Source organism: Rattus norvegicus, chromosome 8 (genome assembly GCF_021556685.1).
Source record: "Rattus norvegicus strain SHRSP/BbbUtx chromosome 8, alternate assembly SHRSP_T2T, whole genome shotgun sequence".
NCBI lineage: Eukaryota > Metazoa > Chordata > Mammalia > Rodentia > Muridae > Rattus > Rattus norvegicus.
In genome coordinates this window covers 25,791,337-25,817,121 of record NC_141541.1, presented here as the reverse complement: position 1 = coordinate 25,817,121, position 25,785 = coordinate 25,791,337, and the positions used below count along the sequence as shown (strand labels likewise).

The following is a 25,785-nucleotide window of genomic DNA, read 5'->3' as shown; positions in this document are numbered from 1 at the left end:
CCAGTTCTATGGGCATGGTGGCACAGGCCTTTAATCCCAGCACTGGGAAAGCAGAGGCAATTGGATCTCTGTGAGTTCAAGGCCAGTCTACAGAGCAAGTTCCAGGACAGCCAGGGCTACACAGAGAAGCCCTCTCTCAAAAACACCAAGCCAAACCAACCAAGCGACAGAACAAGCCAACAGACACTGCCCTGGACAGCAGGACTTTGTGAGGAAGTGTGAAGTGGCAGATAGGGGTGAAGAGCTGATTCTGAGGTGGGGGAGGGCCCAGCAGAGGCTCACACTCCGCCTGTGCCGTCTTGCTTCTGTCCCTGGCATAACTTCCTGTTCTCATCTTTGCTCATTGAATGTTTGCATCTGAGCAACCAATGAAGGTAGGAGCTGCCTAGACCCAGTTCCCTCGCCAGAGCTGTGTGTTCCTGCTTTTCAGGGAGCAGAAAATGAGGAGGAGGCCCAGCTGTTCTCTCCTGCTGCCTCTGCTCTCAGAGGGTGAGGGGGTGGTGCTGCACTGTGGGGGTTGCAGCCGATCCCCTTGTTTATCTACAGTGAACTGTGAGAGGCAGTGCGGAAAGGCAAGTGTGGGGGGAGTGAGACACCACGGATGGACACAGGAAGGAGAAGGTGTTTACACTGGTGCAGTGGTTCACTCTTCAAGTGGAGGAACGCCAATGCCCCAAAAGCTAGAACCCATTGTCTGTGTGTGTGTGTGTGTGTGTGTGTGTGTGTGTGTTCGTGTGTGTGTGTGTGTGTGTGCATGCACTCGAAAGCCAGAACCTAACCTCAGGTGTACGTCCTTGGCTTTCTCAGGTGTCATCCAAATCGAAGCTTTTTTTTTTTTTTAGTTAATTAAATTGCTTTGAAGGTGTCCGTGCAGTTACAACATTTAATCGAGGCTGGCTTCAGAGGTTCAGTTCATCATCAAGGCGGGAGCATGGCAGTGTTCAGGCAGACATAGTTCAGGAGAGTTTTTTTGTTTTTTTTTTTTTGTTTTGTTTTGTTTTTTTCTTTTTCTTTTTTTCGGAGCTGGGGACCGAACCCAGGGCCTTGCGCTTGCTAGGCAAGCGCTCTACCACTGAGCTAAATCCCCAACCCTAGTTCAGGAGAGTTCTACATCTTCATCCAAAGGCAGAGAGGAAAAGACTGGCTTCCAGGCAGCTAGGACGAGGGTCTTCAAGCCCATGCCCACCGCAACACATTTCCTCCAACAAGGGCACACATCCTAATAATAGTACCACTTTTCAGAGTCAGTTTTCTCTTTCCACCACGGAGGTCCTGGGACTGAGCTTACATCACTGGGTTTGTTGTTAAGCACTTGTCCCAGCATGTCCCCACCAGGATCTCTAGCTATCTGGACCTTGCCAGCAAGGTTAGACTGGCTGTACGGTAAAGTCACAGAGATTTGCTTGTCTGTACTGCCCATGTCTGTGACACCCTTTGTGTTAGGGGCGGGGGGGCATGTGTGAGCTGCTAGGGACATGAGTGTTGCAGCGTGGGTGGTTCGAAGCACACCTCTGTGCCCCATGCTCCTTCCACCCTTCCCCTCTGGTTTCTGGGGACCAACCTGAGGTTGGCAGACTTCAGTGGAAGCACCTTTATCCTCGGAGCTCTGTTTTTACATCAGTGTTGGGGACTGAAGTCAGGTCCTGTGGCAATCACTTTACCAACTGAGCCTCTATAATATTCTGTGGGTTCGCTTTTGGGGTAGAGAGCTCTTATCTCAGACTGGCCCCAACTGAACACTCATCCAAGGATTATTTCCAACTTCTGAGCCTCCCTTCTCCATCAAGAGTGCCAGAAAAACAGGGTTTCTTCATCCAAGAAACCCACAGACTACTAGGAAAGGGGGAAAATGGCTGTGCTCATGCTGGCTAAGGGACCTTGCTCTATTTATAACCAGGCCTGGGAGGACCACCTTTATTCCCACCTTGGAGGGCTAAGAGCAGAGGGCAGCCACTGGGCAGAAGAGGTAAGCTGTAGGGAGGTGTGGTGGTTTGAATATGCTTGGCCCATATTAGGAGGTATGGCCTGATTAGAGGAAGGGTGTCACTGTGGGCATGGGCTTTTTCTTTTTAAAGATTTATTTATGAGTACACCATAGCTGCCTTCAGACACACCAGAAGAGGGCATCTGATCCCCTTATAGATAGTTGTGAGCCACCATGTGGTTGCTGGGAATTGAACTCAGGACCTCTGGAAGAGGAATCAGTGCTGTCAACAACTGAACCATCTCTCCAGCCCAGGCATGGGTTTTAAGACCCTTCTCCTAGCTGCCTGGAAGTCAGTATTCTGCTAGCAGCCTTCAGATGAAGATGTAGAACTCTCAGCTCCTCCTGCACCATGCCTGCCTGGATGCTGGCATGCTCCCACCTTGATGCTAATGGACTGAATCTCTGACCTGTAAGCCAGCTCCAATTAAATGTTGTCCTTGAGAGTTGTCTTGGTCATGTGTCTGTTCACAGCAGTAAAACCAAAACTAAGACAGAAAGGGGAAGAAGCTAGTCTCTGCCCTGCCCACCTGTCCCCCGACTGCAGGAAGCTGTGTAGTACCAGGAGGTCCCACTCCAGCTCCAGGTCTCATGGCACACAGATGGCTTGGAGCATCCTGGAAACATGGGAATCCATAATAATAGGAAAGAGGAAGTGCTTTGAATGAAGAACACTTTTTTTTTCAAAACATGGTTTCTCTGTGTGGTCCTGGCTGTCCTGGAGCTCACGCTATAGTCTAGGCTGGCCTTGAACTCAGAAATCTGCCTGCCTCTGCCTCCTGAGCTACACAGAGAAATCCTGTCTTGAAAAAAAAAAATACAGGCATCTTTATTCCACTGCAGATGATGACCCTTGCTCGCAGCGGATCTGCTGTAGAGCTATGTGTAAATCTTCAGGAGGAAACACACACACACACACACACACACACACACACACACACACACACACACACACCTTCAGACGGATTCAACCCCCATTGCTGCACATTACAGATACCCAGACTCCTTTATAAAAACTTTATTAAGGGAATGGGTAGAAAACGGGGACGACGCCCCTGGAGTTGAATAAATAGAGAGTGAACAATACATACGTCCACCCCTGTGCTTTCGAGGCCCCTGGGGGAGCTGGATACAGGCTCAGGAAGATGTCAGCTGGATGGCGAAAACCTCGCCATCTGCAGGTGACTCGGCAGTGCCGGGGGTCTCTGCTCCGCCTTCTGCACCCGGTGTCCCGCCCGCGCCATTGAGACACACCGCCTCGCCTGAGCTCTCAGCCTCCTGGACGTTGTACTCTCCCTTCTTGCAAGCGGTGGACTGCACGTAGAAGGCCAGGCCGGCCCCTGCGGCCAGCAGCGCCGCGCCCCCTGCCGCACCGCCCACAGCGACCCACAGCCATGGACCTGTAGGCGCAGACCCTCGCCAGCTTGGGCAAACCTCCTGTCTCCCTTGAGCCCTCCATGCCCCTGTCATTGCAGCCCGATGGAAGAAGAGGCCCCAGAAAGGAGTCCTCCTCAGGGGAATCCCAAAATACCAATATACACCCCTCTTTAGCCATGAGATTATAAGCCCTTGACGACCCCCCTCATACCCTCTAATGCCTCAGTTCCTCCCACCCTCCTAAGGAGACAGCTTGGAGGGACCAGCTCAGCCCTTCTCTAGCTCTGGCAGACCCTAGCCCAGGGCAGTCATGAACTGGGCCCAACATCAATATCTCTGACCCCCGTCCGTTCCCCACAGTAACATGTGGAAGAGTGAACTGGATCAAGTGTTTCTTAACTCCTAGCACCCACTCTAGACACACACACACACACACACACACACACACCCGCGTGTGCACCCAGTCTGTCCTAAGAGGTTCTTTCTCCCTTTTGTGTTTGAAACAGGTCTTACAAGGCATAGGCAGACCTTGTACTCTCTCAGGTGCCCGGACAGAAGATGAGCAGCATTGCCCTGGCTTCTGCCCATTCTTGAAGCTTCCACCTCCTTACCCTAATCTGTCCCCACAACCCCACCCAGCAGGCGCTCTTGGCCTCTATATTGGCCCTCTTTGGTCTTGCATACAAAGAGGCAGAGAGGTGGTCAGTCACCCCAAGGCCTAGGTCACTCCTTGGTGCATGTCCCTCGCCCCACCTCTACTCCAGGAGCCCGTCACTCACCGGCCACGCGCACCGTGATGCGCCGTGCGTGGCGCCCATGCGCATTGGTGGCTGCGCACTCATACTCGCCACCATGGCTGCCCATGGCACCCGCCACGCTCAGCGTGCTGTTGTTGCTGGAGAGACCGAGGTTGAGAGCTCCCGGGGGCGCGCGCCAGCTGATCTGGGCTGGAGGCCAGGCCTCTGCACGGCAGGTCAGAGTGAAGTTTCCGCCAGGCCGCACGCTTGGGGGCGAGGCTGCCAGCTCAGCCACCACAGGCCGGTCTGCAAGGACATGAAGATGCTGCTTAGCACGAGGCGTTAATCAAACACCTTAGGAGGCTTGAGACCTTGGGATGGGTGGGCAAAACTGCTGCCTCCCAAGACTCCACCTACCCGCTGTGGAAACAAAAGTGCTTGTTTCTTACTAGGGGTGGGGGGTAGGGTGAAGGGTGGTTGCAGAGAAGTCTCTGAATTTCAATGAGTTTGCATTTGTTTCCCTCTCTCTCTCCCGTGGCTGGGGTAGAGCAGAGAGACAGGGAGCCAGAGGGGTGCTATGCAATCTTGGGAGGGGGGGCCTGTAGCCCCTCTGTAGACCAAGCTGTCCTAGACAGAGAGCAGGTTATCCCGGAACAGAGATCTGCCTGTCTCTGCCTCCCAAAGGTTGAAATTAAAGAGTATTAGGAATAGAATATACATTTTAGTGAGTGCTAATTGAGCACTCTACCCACTGGATCATACATCCCAGGCCTCAAGGCACTTTTCTGGCGGTCTGAGTCGTCTTCATTCAGCGCTGTCCTCACTCACATTCCACACCCACAGTGACGGTCCGTGAATCCGTGCCATGCGCGTTGGTAGCCACACACAGGTAGGTCCCCGCATCCTCTCGGGACACCTGTAGCCTCTCCAGCCTGGCTGCACCTTCCCTGGAACAGCGCACGCGTGGAGAGGGGCGGCCTCTGGCACTGCAGGCCAGCGCAGTAGCCTCGGCTCCTTCCAGCCATGTCTGGTGACTCGGGCAACTGGATTCATCCATCTGTGGCGGTGCTGCAGATCAGCCACCATAAGGAGGGGCATCAGGGAAAGAAAAGATCCTGGGACACCCGGTACTCTCCGCCCACCTGGGCCCCTGCTCACATTCCGCGCTCACGACGACTGTTTTGACTGTGGAGCCATGCCGGTTGGTGGCGTTGCAGAGGTAAATACCCGGTGACAGGTTACCAGGAGTCATAGAGTTTCTGGAACCAGAGTTCGAGGACACCAGGGGCAACACTACCCCTTCGCTTGCACCCTCCGAGCCCACGCACTCCACGCGTGGTTCCGGCTTCCCATCAACTTCACAGGAAAACAGTTTTCCAGATCCTTCTACCCAAGTCCAGTTGCTGGGGCAGCCCAACTCCTCAAAACTGGGACCATCTAGGAAGCAGGGAAATAGGAGTTCACACTGAGGACAGAGGACGCAGGTGTGGACATTTCCGTAGCCACCCCTACTCACATTCCACCGTGACAGCCACATTTTTGGCCGCTGATCCCCTGGCGTTGATGGCTTCGCATCGGTAAGTGCCAGCGTGCTCCCGGGCCACACGCAGGGGCCCTTCCATGACTTCCTCCTTTCCAGAGCGCACACAGCTCACGCTAGGTGGTGGGACCCCGTGTGCCACACAGCTAAGCGATGCCTCTGTCCCCTCCAGCCAAGTAATACGTTCTGGGCAGCCTACACTGTCCAGCGCTGGGGCATCTGGAATGGATTTTGGTTTTGTTTCTTTGCTGGTTTGTTTTGAGACAGGATTTCTCTGTACAGACCAGGCTGGCCCCACATTCACAGAGATCTGCCTGCCTTTGCCTACCGAGTGCTGGGATTAAAGGCATGCACTACCACTGCTCTGAGCCTGCAGGAGACAGCTTCTCACTCCCTCCGGCAGGAGCCATTTTATTTATTTATTTACTCCGTGTGATATGTGGGGGGGGGGTTGGGGGGAGCAGGAAAAGGTGGGCGTTCTCTCTTCCTGCCTTCACATGGGTTCTGGAGATAACTTCAGGCCCCTTTCCTGAGATCTCAGGGTGCTGTTGACCAATTCCCACAAAGCCCCCATTGCAGCTTCCCAGGCACACTCTCTTGGCTGTCTGTTTTTGCCAGACCGTGCCCAGTTACCACCGTTAAGTTTGTAAACACCACACCACTTTCCTTCAGTGTTTTCCCAATCCCTGCTGAACCTAGGCTTCTTTCCTTTCCGTATAGCCAGTCTCCCAGTACACTCCGTGACCTTAAAGGGATAAGCATGCCCACCTCCCCCTACTCACATTCCACAGTCAGGGTCACATCCTTGACCGCCTGGCCTTGCCCATTGATTGCTGTACATCGGTAAGTGCCCGCGAGGGCACGGGTCACTGGACCCAACAGGCCCAGCGCTAGCACCGCCCCACCGTCAGGCCTTGCACAGTGCACGGAGGGCTCAGGGTTTCCACGGGCCTCGCAGTGGAGGGTCTGCTCTGGACCCTCTGGCCACGTCCAGCTCCTGGGACAGTCCAAGTCATCCAGCCGAGGTGCGTCTGCGGGCATGAGGCAGAGGGGATACGATAAGGTTAAAGATGGGGCCGGTAAGAGGGTCCTTGGAATTCACAGAGATAAAGTGAACATCCACTCACACAGAACACGAAGCTCAGAGCTCTGGTTCTTTCTCAGAGTTTCCCCGTCCACATCGAGGGCAGCGTCGCAGAAGAAGCCCCGCTTGTCGTCATTCTTTGTGACATTTAACTGGAGCTCAGCGGGCTGCCCAGGGACCGCAGCTGGAATTCCCTCCAAGGTGACAAGGGCTCGGGCCCCTGCCCAGCAGCTTACGGTCACCATCTTTCCCTCGGGGGCTTCTGGCTCACTTAAAGTCAGAAGAGGAGCCGGGAAGCCTGGGGACAGAGAATTGGGTGGGGTTCACTCCCCACTCAGGGAACTCAACCCAATCTATTAATTTCCAACTTCTATCTGCTCCTGCCCTGGAACTCTCCCGCCCGGCTTGTTCTGGTGTGGAGGTCCCGCCCACTTTATAGGCTCCGCCTTTGTGAGACTCTGGCCCCAGCCCCAGCCCCAGCCCCAGCCCCAGTCTGAGCTATTGAAGGTCTTGTTGGATTCCCCTTACTGTAGACAGTCAGGTTTTCCTGGGTCTCCCTGCTTTCGCCCCCGAGGGTCACGATGCACATCAGCTGTTTGGTGCCTTCCTGTTCTTCACTTGCTGTAGCTGTGGCAGTGGCCACAAGGCTCTCCCCGTCGAGGGTCACATTAGGATGAAGCCTCTGATCTCCCAGAGAGAGGTAAACCCCGGCTTCTGGGGCAGGAAACAGTCCATCCAAAGTGCAAGTCACCGGCCTTTCTGAGCCCACTTCTAAGAATCGTGGGGCAATAAGGCTCGGGGAAAGTGGAGGCATGGCTGAGGAAGACAAAGAACAGAGCTTGAATTTACGAACTAAACATTCAGTGTTGATCAACCAATTTGCATGCATTGTCTGGTTTCACCCTAAAGATACAGAGGAGCGGGCGAGATGGCTCCCCAAGCATAGGCGCTTGTAACTAACAAAGCCTGAGGAGCTAATACCACCCCTAGGACCCACAGGATGGAAGGGCAGAACGCCTCCTTATTCTTTAACTTCCATACAAGCACTGCGGCATGTGCATAAAGGCACGTACACACACTCTCTTTTTCTCTCAACGAGTAAATACATAAAGGAAAAAGCTCACAGGAGAAAGTACTTAAGCTAGTACTTGTGTTGAAGTAAGGGCTAGCTGCTAGACTTTTGGGGGATTTAACTATGCAGCCCTCGTTATGTAGACGAGCTAGACTTTTAATTCACAAGAGATCCGCCTTAGTTCTGCTTGGGCTGGGACTTAGGGCCTACGCCACCATGCCACCACGCCTGGCTGCCCTAAACTTCTTAAAATCTGTCAGTTAGGGTCCACACTCACCAAACGTGCGGAGCTGTCTGGGGGCTGAGCTGTTTGCAAACAGTCCCAAGCCGTGTGGCCGCAGGTCAAGCTCCGCGAGGCATGAGAAATTGGCCCTGTGATCCTCTCTGCGCGCCAGGACCGTGGCGGTGAGCATCGCACCCCGAGCTCGGGGTGGCTCGCCTACGAAACTTCGGCGAATCAGCTCCTGGCCGCCTCGCAGCAAGGTCAATGTGAGGCTCGCTCGGGGTCCTGCCCCCGGGACCCTGCAGCTCAAGGTGAAGTTCTCACCTACAGGCTGCCAAGGAGGCAGAGGCACTAGCTCTACCCGATCCGGTCGCTCTGCAAGGGACCAAAAACTCCGCTCTAGCCAGCTGTAGTACTTTCAGAACAAGCAGGAGGATCAGAGGGCGGGTGGGAGGAGCTTGAGGGGGAGGTCCAGAGACCCAAGGGGCGTGCCCACCCTGAACTCACGGAAAGTTCGGATGAGCCCACGCGCTTGGAGTGTGCGGCGCGCGCAGCGGAAGAAGCAGACCGGCTGGGTTTCAGGCTCTCGGATGTCCACCAGCTGTCGAGCCAGCCAGCGCAGACCCCTCTGGGTCCCGTTTCGGCGTAGCGAGGTCTCCAGGCCACCGCGCTCCGGCCTCGGACAGTTAGTGCTGCAGTTGAGCCACAGCGAGCCCCCGCGCTCCACGAGCGCCACGCGGGGCTGAAGGTCCGCCCAGAAAGGTTCTAGCGCGACCGCTGCCCGGGAAAACGCGGGCTCAGCCTAGGGACCCCATCTCTGAAATCTTAGCGGCCCCCATATCCCAAACCAGGGGTGTCCATAAGGACCAGGAAAGACCTCCGCCAAGAAATAGCACGGGAGTCCCGCATCCCACTCAAGATTCGGGACTGACGCGCTATTAGAGGGTTGTCTCTGGAAGCCTTGCTCTTTACTGACAGAGATGGGGAAACTCGGTGCGGGGATGGGGGTCTCAGATGCACACATCAATAGTGAGGAGGAGACTCCAGTTGGAGGGGGGATGGGGAACCAAATCACTCTTAAGACTCTGACAGATCGTCAGGAAATGGGGGAGAGACACAGAGGCTTGGGGCAAAAGCAAAGTGGAAATGAGACTGAGTCAAAGGCTTAAAGGAGATTGTCCCCAAACTTGAGTAACTTGGACAAAAAGCCACAACGCTGAACTCCGGGAAAGAACCGCGGAGAAAGCCCTAGAAAGCCGGTTTCCAGGGCTCCAGGTGGAGGGGGAATAGAGCCTCTGAGTTATGACAGTTGAGGAGATGGGGTCTTTGAGGATCATGAATAGGGATGATGCCAGTCTGTGAACCATAGGGCATGACAGAGCAGGAGAGGACAGGAGAGCCACAGTGTCTCCTGAGACAGGTTAGGTGCAAAACCCCGAGTCCAGAAAAGGTGCTGGGTTCAGATCTGAAAGATTGAGGTGTGTTGGGGTGGAGGAAGGACGGGGAGAAGCCCCGAGCTCCAGGTGGTGACAGAAGCGTGGGAAGCTAGAAGAGGGCGGAGCCTGGAGGGGGACACCCGGGCCGCCCTCTCTGGTCCTTCAATTCCGCCCCCGCCTTATCCACCTGGCTCCACGGGCGGGCTCTTCTTACCTGAGATGCCTAGGATCCCCAGGCCCAGGGCAGCCCAGAGGCCGAGGAGCGTTCGGCGCAGCCCTGGTGAAGGCCCCGGCATTGCCGCCGCTGCCAGGGAGGGGAGAGCGCAGAAGGCGAGGGGAGCGCGAGTGATGGAGAGCTGGGCTGGGAGGACCGCGCAGCGCAGCGGGTGGAGTGTGGGGGTGGCAGAATTGCGCCCAGGGATTGGTTTAAACGTTGGTAACTTGGTTTCCAAGGAGGGGGCGGTGACAGAGGCGGTGATCGGGGGCGAGCTGACTGGAGGCGAGCGCGCACTGGGCTGCTCCCGGCTTTAGTGCAAGCGAGCTAGACAGGCAAAAGCGGTCCCCCCTTGGGGGAGGGGTCTACGTAGAGGTCGGTCTGATGGTCTAAAGCCTTCTGGGGGCGACCACGCTCTCCCGCGTCATCTCTGGCGAAGAAGGGGAGGGATGCTGAGAGGCCCTGCCCAAACACCCACCACCCTAGGTATACAGTCTGAGATAATACGCTAGGTCTCCAAGCCACGCCCATCCTCAGCCCCTCCCACCAGCGCCCCCTGAGCAAGGGTGGATGGTGGGGTTGCTTCTATTAGCTTGAGGAGTGGTAGTATGCAGTAAAGGTGGTTCTAAGAGGAGAATGTGAGGATGCCTTCCTTAACTGATGTTCCGCTTTGACCTCCAGCAGGCTGAGTATGGGAACCACGCCTCTAAGACCTCCTCCGCGCACGCGGCGAAGGAAGAGGGGATCAAGTGCCAGCGAGACTCGGACACGTGTGCGTGTGCGCAGCGTTCGCAGGCGTCTAAATTAGAGTCGACTCAGGCACCCGATCTTTATTTACCCAGAGTGCAGCGGGAATGTGTCTACAATGCTGTTGTGAGCCTATTCTCTCAGCAGAGCATCTGCGCGCTCCTGAGAGCGCCGCCTCCTCTGCTGGGTAACCAGTGCGAAATTCTGCAATTCAAGTTGGATCAAAAGATCAACAGGGGACACTTTTGACCTCGCATCTGACCTCAATCTTTGACACCCCTCTCCACATGCATACCTGATTCGGAGACAACAGACACGATACCAGGATGCAAGTCTGTGACAGCTCACGTGGCTTGAGCAATCATCTCTAACTTGTTGCTATGCTAGATTTCCTATCTGGGTATCTGCTTCCTCTACTACTTGGAGAGGGCCCCGCCCACTCGAGTATGTTCTCCACCCCGCCTCATTCCCCCAATTAATGGTAACCCTGGGGAACCAGGTCTAGCTCCACCCGCTGGCCTCCGCTAGTAAGGCACAGGATCTGTAGTGGAAAAGGAGGTGCGAGAAGGGAAACTTAGCCTCCAATCAGAGCTCCGGCCTCTATCAGCGGAGCCAATCAGGAAAAGCCATATCCAGAGTCAGCCCTCTCCTAAGCGAGGGCCGAAGGGGAGGTCAATTTAGTCTTTCTGCCCGCCACAGATAAGACTAACAAAACACTACACAGAGGAACTCGGGTTCTAGGACCCCATACCGGCCTTGAAGGAGAAACTTCAGGTGCCTTGAGACATACGGTTCCTCCAGTACCGGGGTTTTAAAACTGTACTACTTACTCCCAATCTACAAATCTTCACCCCCTACATAAGGAATTTGAAAAAAGTAGGGTCCCCTAAAAAGGAAACTACTTCCTCCAAGAACGGTAAGGCAGAGACTGAGGAGGAAGACTTTATTGTTCCAACAAGAGTGTCAGAATTCATTACTCTGGGGTTCTTTCCCTCTCCCTCTTGTCAGGCATCGAAAACCGATCTATAATTGAGTCTGCACGGCCAGGTACTTGCGCACGTAGACAGCCCCCACAGCCAGGAAGATCCCCACCAGGGTTGCGATGGAGATAGAGGCCAAGGATATGGAGGCTGGGCTTAAAGCTGTGGGCAGGAGTGACAATAAGGAATGAGGAGGTCTGAGGACCGCCAAGCGTGGAGCCCACGCCTGGTCTGCAGGCCCTCTTGGAGTGGCAACATCCCCTCTCCCCCACCAATTCCCTGGGGATGCAGGGTGCCTCACCGAGGACCGTCAGCATAACAGGTGCTGAGCTGCTGCGCACCACTAGCCCGTCGAGATTGAGGCGCGCGTGGCAGGTGAGTGGTTGCCAGAGGTCGTTGAGTCCGGCCCGCATCACGTAGGTCAACGTGACATTAGCCAAATCTGAGCCGGTGAAGCGCTGCAGACTTTCATGATAAACCACCCGGCCACCTTTCCTCAGGCTCACCACCAAGAACCCCACTGGGAACACGTGTGTCACATAGCATCTCAGAGTGTACTTGTGGCCCACTAGGACTGGAGGCTCCAAGATCACACTTCTGGGCCGTTCTAAAGCAAGAGGGATAAGGCCCACAGGCACCCCCTAAAGCAATTGCCAACTACCCGCTTCCTCCACCCCTCTCCCCTCACCCCAGCCCGGCCTGAGTCCCGGTCTCCCTCACTGAAAGCAGTGATCCTGGCGGTGGCCTCTCGGGTTTCTCCTGCGCAAGTGACGACGCAGCGCACCTTGGAATTCCAGGCCCTCACATCCAGTAGCTGGTAAGATACCCAGCCGGATCCATTGACTATCTTTCCCTGCCGCAGTTGAGTGCGCAGGCTGGAATGCACCGGCAGGGGGCAGTTGTGGCTGCAGTTAAGCCACACTGAGCCCCCGGGAGGCACAGCCTCCAGCTCCGGACTAAGACGCACCAAGAAAGGTACTGAGGTCACGGAAGGTGCGGGAGGGCTTTGCATCCACTCATGCTGGGAGCTTCCACCTCTCAAATAGGCAGCCACCAGCAAAAGCGAAAGGAGCAGAAGGGCAGACTCCATGGCACAAAGCCCGCGCTGAAGTGTGGGCGGAACGCCAGGGAGCTTAGACTGGACAGGAGAGATAAGAAGGCACCCTGGCCACGCCCCAAAATGGGCCCCTGGCAGCCCTGAGGAAGATACCTGCCTTCCCTCCCATCAGACCCTACAATTAACCAAAAGCCATTGCTCAGTTCTGAACCTGCTCTTTAGTTTTTACTTAAGCCCTAAGAGGTCATTAATTTTTTTTTTTTAATAAAATAAAATGACGGTTAATGGTGGCATGTGCCTTTAATCCCAGCACTCCCAGGCAGGCAGATGTGAGTTCAAGACCATCCTGATCTACGCAGGGAAACCCTGTCTTGAAAAACAAACACATCTAAAATAGATTTTACTAGGTGTAGGAGTGGCTTAGTCGTTTAATCCCAGCATTCAGGAGACAGGCTAGCCATCTCTGTGAGGTCAAGGGCAGCCCATTTCACACAGCACGTTTCAGGGAAGCTAGGGCTACATAGAGAGCCTTTCTCAAAAGACAAAAACGAAAGGGGGAAATAAAAACAACCTGGTCCACAGACTCAGGGTTAGGTTAACAGGAAACCCTTTGAGGAAGGATGGGAGTCAGGAATACTTAGGGCTTTGGCAAACTGATGGGATGACTGTACTCAAACTCACAAGACACTCAGGCCCACATAAAACTTTATTGATTCAAAGGAAAGGCTTCTGCGCTGGGAGGGGTGCCTACCCTCCCACAACAGCTTGCAGGACCCTTCTAAGTGGTTGGAACATTTTCTCCCAGGCATTCTCTTTGAGGTGGAGCCGGGTGGAGGCATGCAGGGATTGACCATAATTTCACGGGCATGAGACTCCATTGTTGAGCTGCTAAAGGTGAGCGTCCATATTTAGGCATGGTGGTTGACATTGGGAACAAAGGTAGGAATGTATGTAGGTGGGGAGGTGGTCACCCATGCTGGTGCTGGGAGACTCCAGGCTGTGGGAGGAGGCAGGGGTCCCAGAGAGGTCTACGAGCAGAGGGCCACTGCTCGTCCACATAGTATTTATATGACTCGTGAAAGAAATCAGCTCTTTTGAGGAAAGCACCCTGACCTGTGGAGAAGCCCAAACCCGTATGATCTTTCCCCAGACTCTGTTGTGCCCCTTCACCAGGGTCTAGGCAATAACTTACATGTTAACCTGCTCACTCCTCTAGTGTCTGTACAGGGTACTCAATAAATAACTGTCAGAACTCTGAATTAATAAATACATCAACAAGAGTTGGGGACAGTGTCCCAGCTTTCCCATGTCAGAGGAAGCATGGTGTTCCTTTTCTTCTCTTGCTTGTGTCTACCGGATATCACACCTTCCTAAGGTAGGGGGCCCCTCAGCAGGGGTAATAGAGAAGGAAGTCAGCCTTTCTTGGCTGCAGGCCCACCAGGCTGTAGGTGTGTCCAGGTCACGAGTTCACAGTCTTGCCCCTCCGAGTCCTCTTAGGCCTGAGGCTACAAGTATGCATCCCCAGGCCACTGTCCTGTCCTGTGACAGCCAGAGGAGGTGGGTGAGGGGTAAATGCTGTCCATTGATCTGTTCAAGAGCAGCGGGGCCCAGGCAGGTGTCCTGTCCAGTGGGCTCAGGGAGGCGGGGCTTGTACCTTGAGTTTTAGGGCCTCCTCCTGAGCCTTCTGTAACTTGTATATCCTGATCTTCCTCTGGCGGTAATAGGTGTAAATGGACGCCACGATCACGAAGCCCGCAATGATCAGTACCAACACACCAACAATTATGACCCAGGTATTCTGATCATGGTCTGTGTGGTAGAGACAGAAGGGAATGGTGAGAGTTGAGGCCCTGGCACCTAGCCCACCCCTCTCCCTGCCCTATATTCTGGGATACTCACACAGCACTGTCAGGTGCACGTCCCTGGTGATACTCCCACGGGAGCTAAAGGCACGGCACTTGTAGGTACCATTCATCTCCCGTTTGACAGACTTCACCATCCCGATAGGCAGCGGGACACCATCTGCTTTCCGGCTGCAGGTCAGATTAGGGGCTGGATTCCCCTGGGGCTGGCATGTAAGAGTCTGCTGAGACCCCTCTTGCCAGGTCCAGTTCCCCAAGCAGTCCTTCTTGTCCAGGTGAGGACCATCTGGAGAATAGTGTAAGAGACAGAGATCAGGGAAAGCTCAGAGGGCACATGGGGCATTAGGGGGATGGCTATCACTGTCCTGAAGTCCTACTCACATAGCACATGGAGTTCCAAGGTCTGGTTTTTAAACAGGGACTTCCCATCCACCTCCAAGGCCGCAGAGCAAAAGAAGCGTCGTTTGTGATCCTCCGGGCTGGCATTCAGTGTGAATTGGATCTGTGAGGTGGGTGGCCTGGGGGAAGTACCCTGTGAGGTGGGTGGCCTGGGGGAAGTACTGTTCAGAAGCACCACCTGTGCCCCACCGTGGGCTTCACACTTCACAGTTACTTGGTCCCCTTCTGAGACCTCCGGCTGGCTCAGGGTCAGGATGGGAGCTGAAAAGTCTGGGGGCGGGACACACCGTGAGCTCCGCCCAATGCAAGCCCTGCCCTTGACCACCCAGCCTCAAGTATGGATGGACCCCTAGTCTCAGCCCCAATCTCCAGTATTGGCCATCCAGGAACTGGGACTAGCTGAAACTAGGCCTTTAGAAAGGTCTGGTCCCACACATTTTGAAACAAGGTCTCACTGTGTTGCCCTGGCTGGCTCAGAACTCATAAGGACCCTGCCTACCTCTGCCACCCCTGTGCTGGGATTAAAGGAGTGCTAAGTCTCCCTGCAGTTAGTTCTTCTATCTCTTGAAAGTGCCACGACTGGTGTGCCCCTGGTGGCAGTTCTTACTCCTGAATGGGCTACCAAGTTAGGCCACGCCCCTGAAAGGCCCACCTATGGTGTCAGTCCCACCCTTGTCAGTCCTACCTCTTTAGAACCTCCCCTCCCCCCACCCCCTATTGGTGTCAGTCAGGTCTCAAAATCACTTTCTTTAGACTAAGCTTCGCCCCTTCTTACTGTAGATTCTCAAGGTCTTCTCCATCTCCAGGGTCTGGTCCGCCAGCTCCAAAACACAGCGCAGCTGCAGGGTTCTGTCCAACTTCTCAGTCACCTCCACTGAGGCAGTGGCTGACACAAAATCTCTGCTGTTTGTGCTCTCCAGGGTCAGCATCTGGCCTCCCATCTCCAGGTATATCTGAGCTTCAGAGGCAGGAAACAGGCCTTCCAGGGAACACAAGAACTTCTGCTGGGTGCCCACCTCCAGGAGGTCAGGGGTGTCGAGCTTCAGGACCCTAGTCGGAAGATCTTGGGAGAGAAGACAGGCATGAGCAAATGGACTTCCGAGGTCTGTCTCTTTCTTTCTCTTTCTTTCTTTCTTTCTTTCTTTCTTTCTTTCTTTCTTTCCTTCTTTCTTTCTTTCTTAGATTTATTTATGTTATTTATATGAGTACACTTTGCTGTCTTCAGACACACCAGAAGAGGGCATCAGATCCCATTACTGATGGTTGTAAGCCACCATGTGGTTGCTGGGAATTGAACTCAGGACCTCTGGAAGAGCAGTCAGTGCTCTTAACCACTGAGCCATCTCTCCAGCCCTCCCCAGGTTTTTTAACACCAACTGCCCAGCCACCTCCAGAGCCACAGAACAAAAGAAGTGTGGTTCGTAACCCTCAGGGCTGGCATTCAGTGTGAATTGGACCTGTGGGGTCTACTCACAACCCCCCTTTTTCTTTCTTTTTATTCATTTATTTTCTGTGTATATGTGTGACTCACTTGTGGAAGTCAGAGAACAACTTTCAGGAGTCAGTTTCTCCTTTGGGAGTTGGAAACTGAACTCAAGTCATCAAGCTTGGATGCAAGCTCCTTCCTTTACCCACTAAGCTATCCTCTCCCCCGTTGCCGAGGTCAGCTTCCTCCCAAGAACCCACTTGCTCTCTGTGCAGGAATAGGGCCTCACCGAAAGTCCGGAGCTGCCTGACCTCGGAGACATTCTTGAACAGTGACAGCCCTTGTGGCCTGAGGTCCAGTTCTGTGAAGCATGAGAAATTGGCTCCGTGGTCGCCTCTGCTGGCCAGCACCGTGAATGTGATCTCCTTGGGGTCCCCATCCACTGCCTGGCGGCTCAGTGTCTCATTCCCACGGAGCAGCACTACTGAGAGCTGTGTCCGCGGTGCTCCGCCTTCCACCAGGCAGCGCAGGATGAGGTTCTTGCCCACCTGCTGCCAGGCGGGCAGAGGATCCAGCTCCACTCGCTCTGGGAACGCTGCAGGGAAACAGAGTTGGGGGATCCTGTGAGCTGGACTGCTGTAGACAGACCCACACCTGCCTAAAGACTTCAGTCTCCCCCAAACACACCCCACCACCTAAGCAGCCAGGAATGCAGAGAGCTTTGGGGAGAGGTAGGGAGGAGGTCAGGAGTGTTTGCACGACAGCGATACCTGAAAGGTGGAAATACACTCCAAAGTCTATCATTAGGAAACCGCAAATAATGTATCCGGTGTGCTAAAGGTTGACGGGGTGGTGGCCCAGCTTTGGAAGACCTGCCTAACGGACAGGAGGCCCTGGGTTACATCCCCAGTCCCAGGAATAAAATTAAATTAGATTAGAATGGGCCAGTGAGATGGCTCGGTGGGTAAACGTGCTTGCCACATAACCTGAGTGCCCAAATTCAATCCCTGGATCCCAGGCTGGGCAGTGGTGGCACAGGTTCTTTTTTTTCGGAGCTGGGGACTGAACCCAGGGCCTTGTGCTTCCTAGGCAAGCACTCTACCACTGAGCTAAATCCCCAACCCCGGTGGCACAGGTTCTTAATCCTAGCACTTGGGAGGCAGAGGCAGGTGGATCTCTGGGAATTCGAAGCCAGCCTGGTCTACAGAGTGAGTTCCAGGACAGCCAGGGCTACACAGAGAAATCCTGTCTGGGAAAACAGACGATCGATCCCTGCATCCCAAGTAAAGTTGGGCAAAGAGAATAACTCCAGAGTGGTCCTCTGGCCTCCATATGTTCACCTGGCACACCCGGGTCTGCACTCGCACATCATACACACACGATAAACATAACGAATGAGCTGGGTGTGGTGGTGTGCACCTTTAGTCCCAGCATTCGGGAGGCAGATCTCTGAGTTCGAGGTCTACAGAGTAGCTTGGTCTACAGAGTAGCCCTAACCAGGACAGTCAGGGCTACACCAGTGAGACCCCGTTTCTCTAAAAAAATAAGATATTAATTAATTAATTAATTAATTAATTAATAAAAGCCAAGAATGGCGGTACAGCCCGTAAGCCCACCCAAAGCAGGCGAAACCCAAGTCTGAGGCTAGCCGAGACTAAGTGAATTGAGGTGTGAGAAATCAAGCCACGCTTGTGTGAAAACTTTCTATAAGACTAATCAATTAAACCTTCAGGACAACAAAGAGTTAGGGTGTGCGGATCTAGGGCACACACAATTCTGTGTGCTTGTGAGATAGTAGTTACTAAGCTTCAGTGGTAAAAATCCCTGTGTAGAATCCCACACTGAGGGGCCGAGCCGAGTGGCGTGGCTCAGTAGTGGAAGCCCAGGGCAATTGTAAAGCCTTGGCTTCCCTTCTCTTTTCAGCCCCTGTCTTCCTTCCTTTCCTTTATTTTCCCTTTTCTTCCCTGTTTTGTTTGGGGTTTCTGTTGTTTGTTTTCGTTTTCTGCCTTTTGAGGCAGGCCCTTACATACTATAGTGAGCTTGGCCTCAAACCTGAGTCTATCCTGCCTTGGCCTACCCCAGAGCTGTGATTACGAGACCAGCACCGCATCCAGCACAGAGTCTTCCATTAGGCAAAGTGGCAAATTAGGTAATATATGTCTTTAATCTCAACGCTCAGGAGGCATAGGCAGGCAGATCTCTGTGAGCTGAAGGCCAGCCTTGTCTCCACATCAAGCTACTTAGTATCAAAAAAAAAAAAAAGTCAGAGACTACAATTCTACAAATACAATATACAGTGGCCCTCGCCCCCCGCACCCCCCTGTTTAATCTCAGCACTTGGGAGGCAGAGGAAGGGGTAATTCTGTGAGTTGGAGGCTGGCCTGTTCTACAGAGTTCTAGCTCCCCTAGGGATACATAGTGAGAATCCAGTCTTAAAAACAGACAAACCAAAGGTCAAGATTGTCCTCAGCCTGCACTATGTCAGACACAATTTCAAGAAGGGGTGGATTGAGAAATGGTTCAGAAGGTAAAGGTGTTTAACACCCACGCCTGATGACCTGAGTTAAATCTAGGGACCCATATGGTGGAAGAGAAAATAGTTCCCAAAAGTTGACCTCTAAGGGCTGGTCTGGTGGTTTAGTGGGCAAGGGCACTAACAGGTCTTAACGGTGGAACTAACCCCCTACACGGTAGCTTCTGGCGCCCCCTTCTGGCCACCTCAGACACAGGGCACTACTTACAGGCAAAACATCCATGTACATAAAATAAAAACAAATTATTTTGTAAATCTTAACCTCTGAGCCAGGCAATGGTGGCACATACCTTTAGTCCCAGCCCATGGGAAGCATAGGTAGTTAGGTCTCTTTGAGTTCCAGTCTAGCCTGGTCTACAAAGCAAGTTCCAGGGCAATCAGTCCATAGTGTAAAACCAGGGGCAGAGCCTGCTCAGTCGTATTAAAACACTGGCACACGGGGAGAGGTGGTATTTGGCCTCCTTGACACTGAACTTCAGTCTCTCACCAAATCCTGGTTTCTCCATTCTTCAAATATTTGTCTGCCCCTCCCATCTTGGATGCTACAATCACAGGCAGCAAGCTTGGGCAGGCTTCTGCTGGATCTGACTGCTGCCAGCTTCCAGTAATCCAGTAATGCTGTACAGACCCCAGGACCACTCCCACACCCGCCAGGCTCCCTGGCTCCCCAGGGAGAGAAGTCTTGACAGCAGCCTCGCTGACACCCATGTGCTCACACCAAGCAGGGTGGTCGTTTCCTGCTCTGCCCTATTCCAGGTTGTTTCTTCTGCCTGGTACCCCCACCAAGTCCTGCTCCACCCACCCCAAGGCTGACCTGGAATTCATTATGTAGACCAGGCTAGTCTTGAATTCTGCCTCCCTCCCAAGTATTGGAATCAAAGGCATGCGACCACCACACCAAGCTGTCAGGCTGAGGTTCACTGTGTTCACAGTGTAGAAATTAAGTCACAGTTGAACGGCCGGAGTGACAGACAGAAATTCAGCAAAGCCAGAATTCTAGCCCCAGCCTTGGGGTTTCTAAGATCAGGTGCCCTGAGAAAGCTCTTCAGAGGGACTTCCCAAGGCCACAAGGAATGCTTGGGGACTTCCCTCCCTCCAGCGCTGCACTGGCATATCCTCCAAACCACAAGCTAAGCTGAGATTTCCCAAAGGCTTCTGTCCAGCGACCACTAAGATTGATGGCCTTTAGGCTTCCCTGTATCATACCACAGTGTGCTGTGGTCAACAAGTAAACCAAGGTGTCAGAAGCCCAGTGGTCACTCAGTTCCTCAGACACTAACTTCAAAGCCGAAGCCAGCTGGGTATAAACTCTCCCTGGAATTCCCCAATGAGGGGCTGGGGGCATGGTTCAGGGGAAGAGCTCCTTCCTAGGACACCCAGAGAAGTGGGGTGGAGGGACGGCAGTTAGTGCTGGCCTAACGTGTGAGGCCCTTGGTTCCATGTATAGACACGGCCTCCCTCATCCTGCCTGGTCTGCTCACAAATACAGAACCTGTCACAGCACTGCTTCTCAGCATGTTTCCTTTTAAGGTGTAACATTCCTGCAGGTAGGAAGGACTGGCTACATTCTTTTATACAGTTGCATACTATTCCTTGGTATGCCCAAACCAAACTTTGTCTCACCATCTCTTTGGTTCTCTATCTTTGAGTGGTTTGTAAGTGTTTGACCTTCAAATACAGCTGCAGTGTGACTCTTAGGGGTGGAGCTCAATAGCAGAGTGCATACCCGGTCAAGTACAAAGCCCTACGGTCCCATCCTCAGCCCTAAGGAGCAGAGCAGCCATGGTTCCTGACCAGTTCCCTGTGGTAGGGATCCATGCATCAGTGATTTCCAAGACTGGAACGGCAGGGCGCGGGCACATGTGCACGTGCGCACGTGTACACACACACACACACACACACACACACACACACACACACACACACACCATGTAAAGAACTGACATCCAATTCAGGCATAGAAGCACACACCTACAATCTGGGTGCTTGGAGGTGGGTGCCTGAAGAGCAAGATGTCAATGGTGACTTACCTGAAAAAATAAACAGGTGGCTAAGCAGTGACTCAGCCGTTAAGAGCACCGGCTGCTACTGCAAAGGCCCAGGATTGGGTTCCCAGGACCCACATGGTGGCTCACTGGAGTTTCAGGTTTCAATACCCTTTTCTGACCTCCACATGTAGGCACACTCATACATGCAGGCTCGATCATTTTCTCTCTCTCTCTCTCTCTCTCTCTCTCTCTCTCTCTCTCTCTCTCTCTCTCTCTCTCTCTCTCTCTCGTCCCATGTAGTCCAGGCTACCCCGAGTTAGGTATCCAAGGTGACTATGAACTTCTAAGCCCCTTGTTCTTGAGTCCTGGGATGGCAGGTGTTTTTTAAGGGTCAGATCAGAGGCTGGGTCTACAGCTCAGTGGCAGAGCTCTTGCCTTGAAATCACTAAGTCATTGGTTCAATCCCCATGACCAGGTAAACCAGGTACGGGGTATCAACCTATAATCCCAGCACCAGGAAGTACATCAGTTCAAAGCCATTCTCAGCTATGTAGTGTTTGAGTCCAAGGCCAGCCTGGCTACATGAGACACTATCTTTAAACAAACAAATGAACAAAACACTGGGGCTGGAGAGATGGCTCAGCAGTTAGGAGCACTGGCTGCTCTTCCAGAGGACTCAAGTTCAAACACCAGCACCCAGATGGCAGCTCACAACTGTAACTCCAATTCCAGGGGATCTGACATCCTCACACAGACATACATGTAGGTAAAACACCAATGCACATAAAATAAAAAAAATAAAGAAATTATTTTTTTTTCTTTTCTTTTTTTCGGAGCTGGGGACCGAACCCAGGGCCTTGCGCTTGCTAGGCAAGCGCTCTACCACTGAGCTAAATCCCCAACCCAAGAAATTATTTTTTAAAAAGCCCAAACATTAGACACGATTAGTAGTAATAGAGTACAGTTAAACAAAACAAAACAGAACAATCCAGGCATCAAATGGTGGCATTCTGGAATGTTCTAAATTCCTATGGTACACTCTGCTGGCAGAGGTTTAAAGAGATCTCTAAGTGACTGTGGGACTTTCCAAGGCTGCCACGCGGTGCCGGCTGTCATGTCCCCAGTGGGTCTCCCTACTCCCTTCCCCTGGCCCTGTCACTCACAATACACAGTGATGGTGGCAGAAGCCGAGGACTGCGTGGTGCCACAGTTCTCAAAGCACAGTGGTCTGCTGTCTTCCCCAATGTCGCTCAGCTTGAAGAGCTTCCAGTTGTGTCCACTCGATAGTTCGTCTTTCATCCAGTTAGTCTCCAACCCCAGGCCGAGGTTCTCGTCTTCGCAAGAGGAAGAGCAGTTCACCTGCACGGATCCACCCCGAGGCAGGAAGGCTTCTGTGGGATGGATGGATACCTGAGCACCGACAGGCCCTGGAACAAAAGGGGGAGGTGAGACCTTGCAGCCTCGAGCCAGGCAGAATTCTACACCCTGTGCAGGAAGCAATTGTGTCTGAGCACACGGGGTAACAAATTACAGGTGCTGGCTGGGCTCAGTGGGCAGAACTGCCCATCATGCCTGGTTCCACCCTCTCAGCACCCAGACACTGGGCGTGGTGGCACAGGCCGGTAATTCCAGCACTCGGGGGATCGGGGTTGAGTATGATCCTTGGTTACTAACGGAGTCCAAGAGCAGCCTTGGAACCAGGAACCCAGGTCTTCAGGCGCACTAGGCAAGTGCTCTGTCCGCTGAGCCCAGCACCAGCCCAGCCCGGCACCAGCCAGAGTTGTTATGTTTTTTTTTTTTTTTTTCTCGGAGCTGAGGACCGAACCTAGGATCTTGCGCTTGCCAAGCGCTCTACCACTGAGCTAAATCCCCAACCCCGAGGTATTACTTTGTTTTTCCTTTTTTCTTTGTTTTTTTTTTTTTTTTTTTTTTTTGAGGTAGGGTTTCATTATGTAGCCCTGGCTGTCCTGGAACTCACTTCTGTAAACCAGGCTGGTCTCACAGAGATCTGCCTGCCTCTGCCTCCCAAGTGCTGGAATTAAAGGCCTGTGCCTGGGGCTGGAGGGATGGCTCAGTGGTTAAGAGCACTGATCTCTCTTCCTAGAGGTCCTGAGTTCAATTCCCAGAAACCACATGGTGGCTCACAACCATCTGTAACCAGATCTGATGCCCTCTTCTGGTATATCTGAAGATAGCTACAGTGTACTCACATACACTAAATAAATAAATCTTAAAAAAAAAAATGTTTTGGGGGCTGGGGATTTAGCTCAGTGGTAGAGCGCTTACCTAGGAAGCACAAGGCCCTGGGTTCGGTCCCCAGCTCCGAAAAAAAGAACCAAAAAAAAAATGTTTTTTTTTAAAAAAAAGGCCTGTGCCACCACTTGAGTGGTGGCTGCTAATGGTTGCTAGTGAGTTCTGGCTTAGCCAGAACAGAATAGGACATGGCATATATAGTTCTTTGGTGACAGGTTTGAACAGAAATCAGGAGGATGAGAAGGCACTGGCCGAATAGAAAAAAAGAAGCCGATTCCAGACAGAAGGAACAGAGTGCAAAGGTAGGGAATCAGGATGGCAGGAGTTGGAGGGTCAGCAAGAAGAGGAAGAGGGTGAAATGAGAAGACCCTCTGGGTAGTGATGGTCACATTAAAAATGTGTCTCCAATGCCAGATGTGGTGGCACACACCTTTAACCCCAGCACTCAGAAGGCAGGAGAATCGTGAGTTTGAGGCCAGCCTGATCTGTACAGTGATATTTAGCTACGCAATGAGACACTGTTTTGTTTGGTAGGTATTTTTTGGGGTGTGTATCCCTCAGCCCTGGGGGGTGGCTCAGAAGCAGAGCACTTCACTAACTTATCAAAGACCTGAGGCCCACCCCGGCTGGGTGTGAAGGCATGACTGTAAGTGGAGCACTTGGGAGGCTGAAGCAGGAGGGTCCGGAGGTACAGTTTATAGACCTTCATGAGAAACTTCATGGTTTCTCTGTGAAAACATTAAAACAGGGCCAACAAGAGGCTGGGCACCTGCCCTCCGCCCTCAGAGCCCCTGCAGTGTGAGGAGAGAAGCCAGGGCTACACAGAGAAACAAAGCCAACCAAACCAAACCGAAATAAATAAATAAATAAATCAAAAAGGCTGAGCTCAGCTCTCACCCCACCCCTCCAAAGATTCCAGTGCTGTGATTGACAGCCTGGCGGAGGTAATACGGCTGACGACTCTCCGCAATAGCGCTAGAATTATTTGGGCTCCTTCGAGTACCCTAAGGCTAAGAAGTCATCCACCTAGGAGGAATGAATTCTGGGAATCCAGGTCAGGAGCCTCCTGTTAGCTGCTGAGCGAGTTCTGAATCTTCCTCTCAAAGGAGAGCGGCAGGCGCCGCCCTCAGGCAGCAGCAAGGTGGGGAGTCCTAAGCTACCTCACTCAGGCTCCAGGGTACTACACCAACCCTGGAATTCCCCATAGCAGAAACAGCCTGGACTTCCCCAGGGGTGAGGATGAGGAACGGGTGCCTATGGGGGAGGGAACCGGACCTCAAGCCTCAGGCCAGCCCCTCAGACCATTTGTTTTCCACCTTGGCCATCTTCTGACTGCCCCATGACAAGGACTGTGATCACAGTTCCCATTGTACGGACCAGGAGCCCAGGTTCTAAACGCACACGTTTATAGGCGAGTAGTGTGGTCTTGAGTCTGTAACCCGAAGAGGACTAAGAGTTCAAGGCCAGCCTAGGCTAACGTGTCAAGGTTTCAGTCTCAAAACAGGAAAGAAAGGAAGGGAGGGGAAGAGAGAAAGCAAAGAGGTGAATGGAGAGAGGAGGGAAAGAGAGGGAGGGACTGGGAGACGGAGTGGGGGGGAGAGGGAGACGGGCGAGAGAAGGAGAGAGAAGGAGAGGGAGAGGGAAAGAAAGAGGGAAGGAGAGGGAGAGATGGAGGGGGAGAGAGAGGGAGAGACTGAGACTTGTGCTCTGTAGTCCACCCATGGAGTGATGCTACGCGGGATTCGAACTCCAGGCTGTTGGTTTTCAACCCTTGGCTTCCAATCCCGCTTCCCGTTAATAGTTTCAATTCAGGTGATGTTCTGCTGGCCCGGGAGCAGGGATTTTCACTATGCTCTGGGTCCACCCGCAGTTTGGAAACCTGCCCCCCAAAGCGACCCCACCTCGGACTCACCGGGGATCACAACGGCGACCAGGACCAGGAGCAGAGGCAGCATGGGCCTGGCACGGGTTGAAGCCATTGGAGGACCAGGGCAAAGTGCAGGCAGCAGCGGAGCAGGGCACCGGCACTGGGTGCAGGCTGAGACCGCACGCAGCTTTTATAGTCTCGGGCCACGGGGGGCCGAGGGGCGGTGCTGTTGGGGCCACTTTCCCGGAAACCTCGCGCCTCCTCCTCCGGAATGAGGGCTTCGGTATTTCCGGATGGAGACTGTGCCCTGGCCGCGAGGGGTGGTCCTGCCTCGCTGGCCCCTGCGACCCAGGAATTTCCAAACTGAAGTAATGACATGTGGGGGGCGGGGTATATGGTGTCAGAGACCAGAAGGAGAGTCCGGGAGAGAAGGCCCCGGGCCTTCAGGTTAATTGATTAACTAGTACCCCGCGACTAGTCAGGACGGCCATCCCCTCGAAGGGGTACACTGAGGCTCGGCATTTCGGCATTTCGCAGGGATCCGAAATCAAGTCCTGATTCCCCAACTACTGCAAACCTACCAGTTAACTCTTTAGCCCACCAGATAAGCCCGTGCTAAGGATAAGAGTTCCCCGGAATCGTTTGGGGACGCCAACCATTCAGAGGTGTCCCTCTCCCTAGGGCCATGCCCCACCCACTTGACGCTAGAGATTTTCCGAGCAGCGATCCTAGCAAGCCGGGACAGATCCGCCGTGAGAAAGTCCTTCTTGAGAGGCATCGCGCAGTCCTCACGACCCTCCTCCCACTCACGAGTGCTCCCGCCCGCGCGGCCTCGCTTCCCCTTTTCTGCTTTGACTGCTGGGGCGTCTTGATAGCTCCCCAAAAAGGAAGGAAGAAGTCTGGTCCTGTGGCGTGGAGCCCTGCACCGCCCTTTTTCTAGACTGGATGAGAAAGTGAGAACACAGAGGAGGAGAGGCACTTCTCTGAAGAGAGAGACTAGCTCCTA

General features: G+C 53.4%; 3 protein-coding genes across 3 annotated transcripts; all 3 read right to left on the bottom strand.

Moving 5' to 3' along the window:
* Positions 1-2,987: 2,987 nt before the first annotated feature.
* Icam5 (intercellular adhesion molecule 5) lies at positions 2,988-9,978 on the bottom strand. Its single transcript, NM_001172079.1, has 11 exons — positions 9,668-9,978; positions 8,525-8,794; positions 8,072-8,392; positions 7,251-7,538; positions 6,766-7,020; positions 6,421-6,669; positions 5,615-5,857; positions 5,257-5,535; positions 4,927-5,166; positions 4,141-4,404; positions 2,988-3,384 (listed from the first exon to the last, which is right to left on the bottom strand). The coding sequence occupies exons 1-11, from the start codon at positions 9,747-9,749 to the stop codon at positions 3,122-3,124; spliced, it is 2,754 nt and encodes a 917-aa protein (NP_001165550.1). The 5' UTR covers positions 9,750-9,978; the 3' UTR covers positions 2,988-3,121.
* A 1,428-nt stretch (positions 9,979-11,406) lies between these two features.
* Positions 11,407-12,503, bottom strand: Icam4 (intercellular adhesion molecule 4, Landsteiner-Wiener blood group). Its single transcript, NM_001172077.1, has 3 exons — positions 12,115-12,503; positions 11,696-12,001; positions 11,407-11,556 (listed from the first exon to the last, which is right to left on the bottom strand). The coding sequence occupies exons 1-3, from the start codon at positions 12,482-12,484 to the stop codon at positions 11,438-11,440; spliced, it is 795 nt and encodes a 264-aa protein (NP_001165548.1). The 5' UTR covers positions 12,485-12,503; the 3' UTR covers positions 11,407-11,437.
* Positions 12,504-13,150: 647 nt separating this feature from the next.
* Positions 13,151-24,921, bottom strand: Icam1 (intercellular adhesion molecule 1). The gene is made up of 7 exons (NM_012967.1): positions 24,825-24,921; positions 21,823-22,086; positions 16,428-16,733; positions 15,488-15,775; positions 14,695-14,982; positions 14,351-14,599; positions 13,151-14,260 (listed from the first exon to the last, which is right to left on the bottom strand). The coding sequence occupies exons 1-7, from the start codon at positions 24,889-24,891 to the stop codon at positions 14,085-14,087; spliced, it is 1,638 nt and encodes a 545-aa protein (NP_037099.1). The 5' UTR covers positions 24,892-24,921; the 3' UTR covers positions 13,151-14,084.
* Positions 24,922-25,785: the final 864 nt, after the last annotated feature.

Bases quoted from the DNA above. Each gene is read 5' to 3' on its own strand.
- Icam5 (NM_001172079.1), bottom strand. From the start codon at position 9,749: ATGCCGGGGCCTTCACCAGGGCTGCGCCGAACGCTCCTCGGCCTCTGG. The intron at 6,670-6,765 runs GTGAGTGGATGT...TCATGCCCGCAG, and splicing joins CTCTGAGCTTCGTGTTCTGT to ACGCACCTCGGCTGGATGAC. The intron at 5,536-5,614 runs GTGAGTAGGGGT...CCTGCTTCCTAG, and splicing joins TGTGGCTGTCACGGTGGAAT to ATGGTCCCAGTTTTGAGGAG.
- Icam4 (NM_001172077.1), bottom strand. From the start codon at position 12,484: ATGGAGTCTGCCCTTCTGCTCCTTTCGCTTTTGCTGGTGGCTGCCTAT. The intron at 12,002-12,114 runs GTGAGGGAGACC...CTCTTGCTTTAG, and splicing joins CGCCAGGATCACTGCTTTCA to AACGGCCCAGAAGTGTGATC. The intron at 11,557-11,695 runs GTGAGGCACCCT...TCCTGCCCACAG, and splicing joins TGTTATGCTGACGGTCCTCG to CTTTAAGCCCAGCCTCCATA.
- Icam1 (NM_012967.1), bottom strand. From the start codon at position 24,891: ATGGCTTCAACCCGTGCCAGGCCCATGCTGCCTCTGCTCCTGGTCCTG. The intron at 14,600-14,694 runs GTGAGTAGGACT...ACTATTCTCCAG, and splicing joins CTTGGAACTCCATGTGCTAT to ATGGTCCTCACCTGGACAAG. The intron at 14,261-14,350 runs GTGAGTATCCCA...TCTACCACACAG, and splicing joins CGTGCACCTGACAGTGCTGT to ACCATGATCAGAATACCTGG.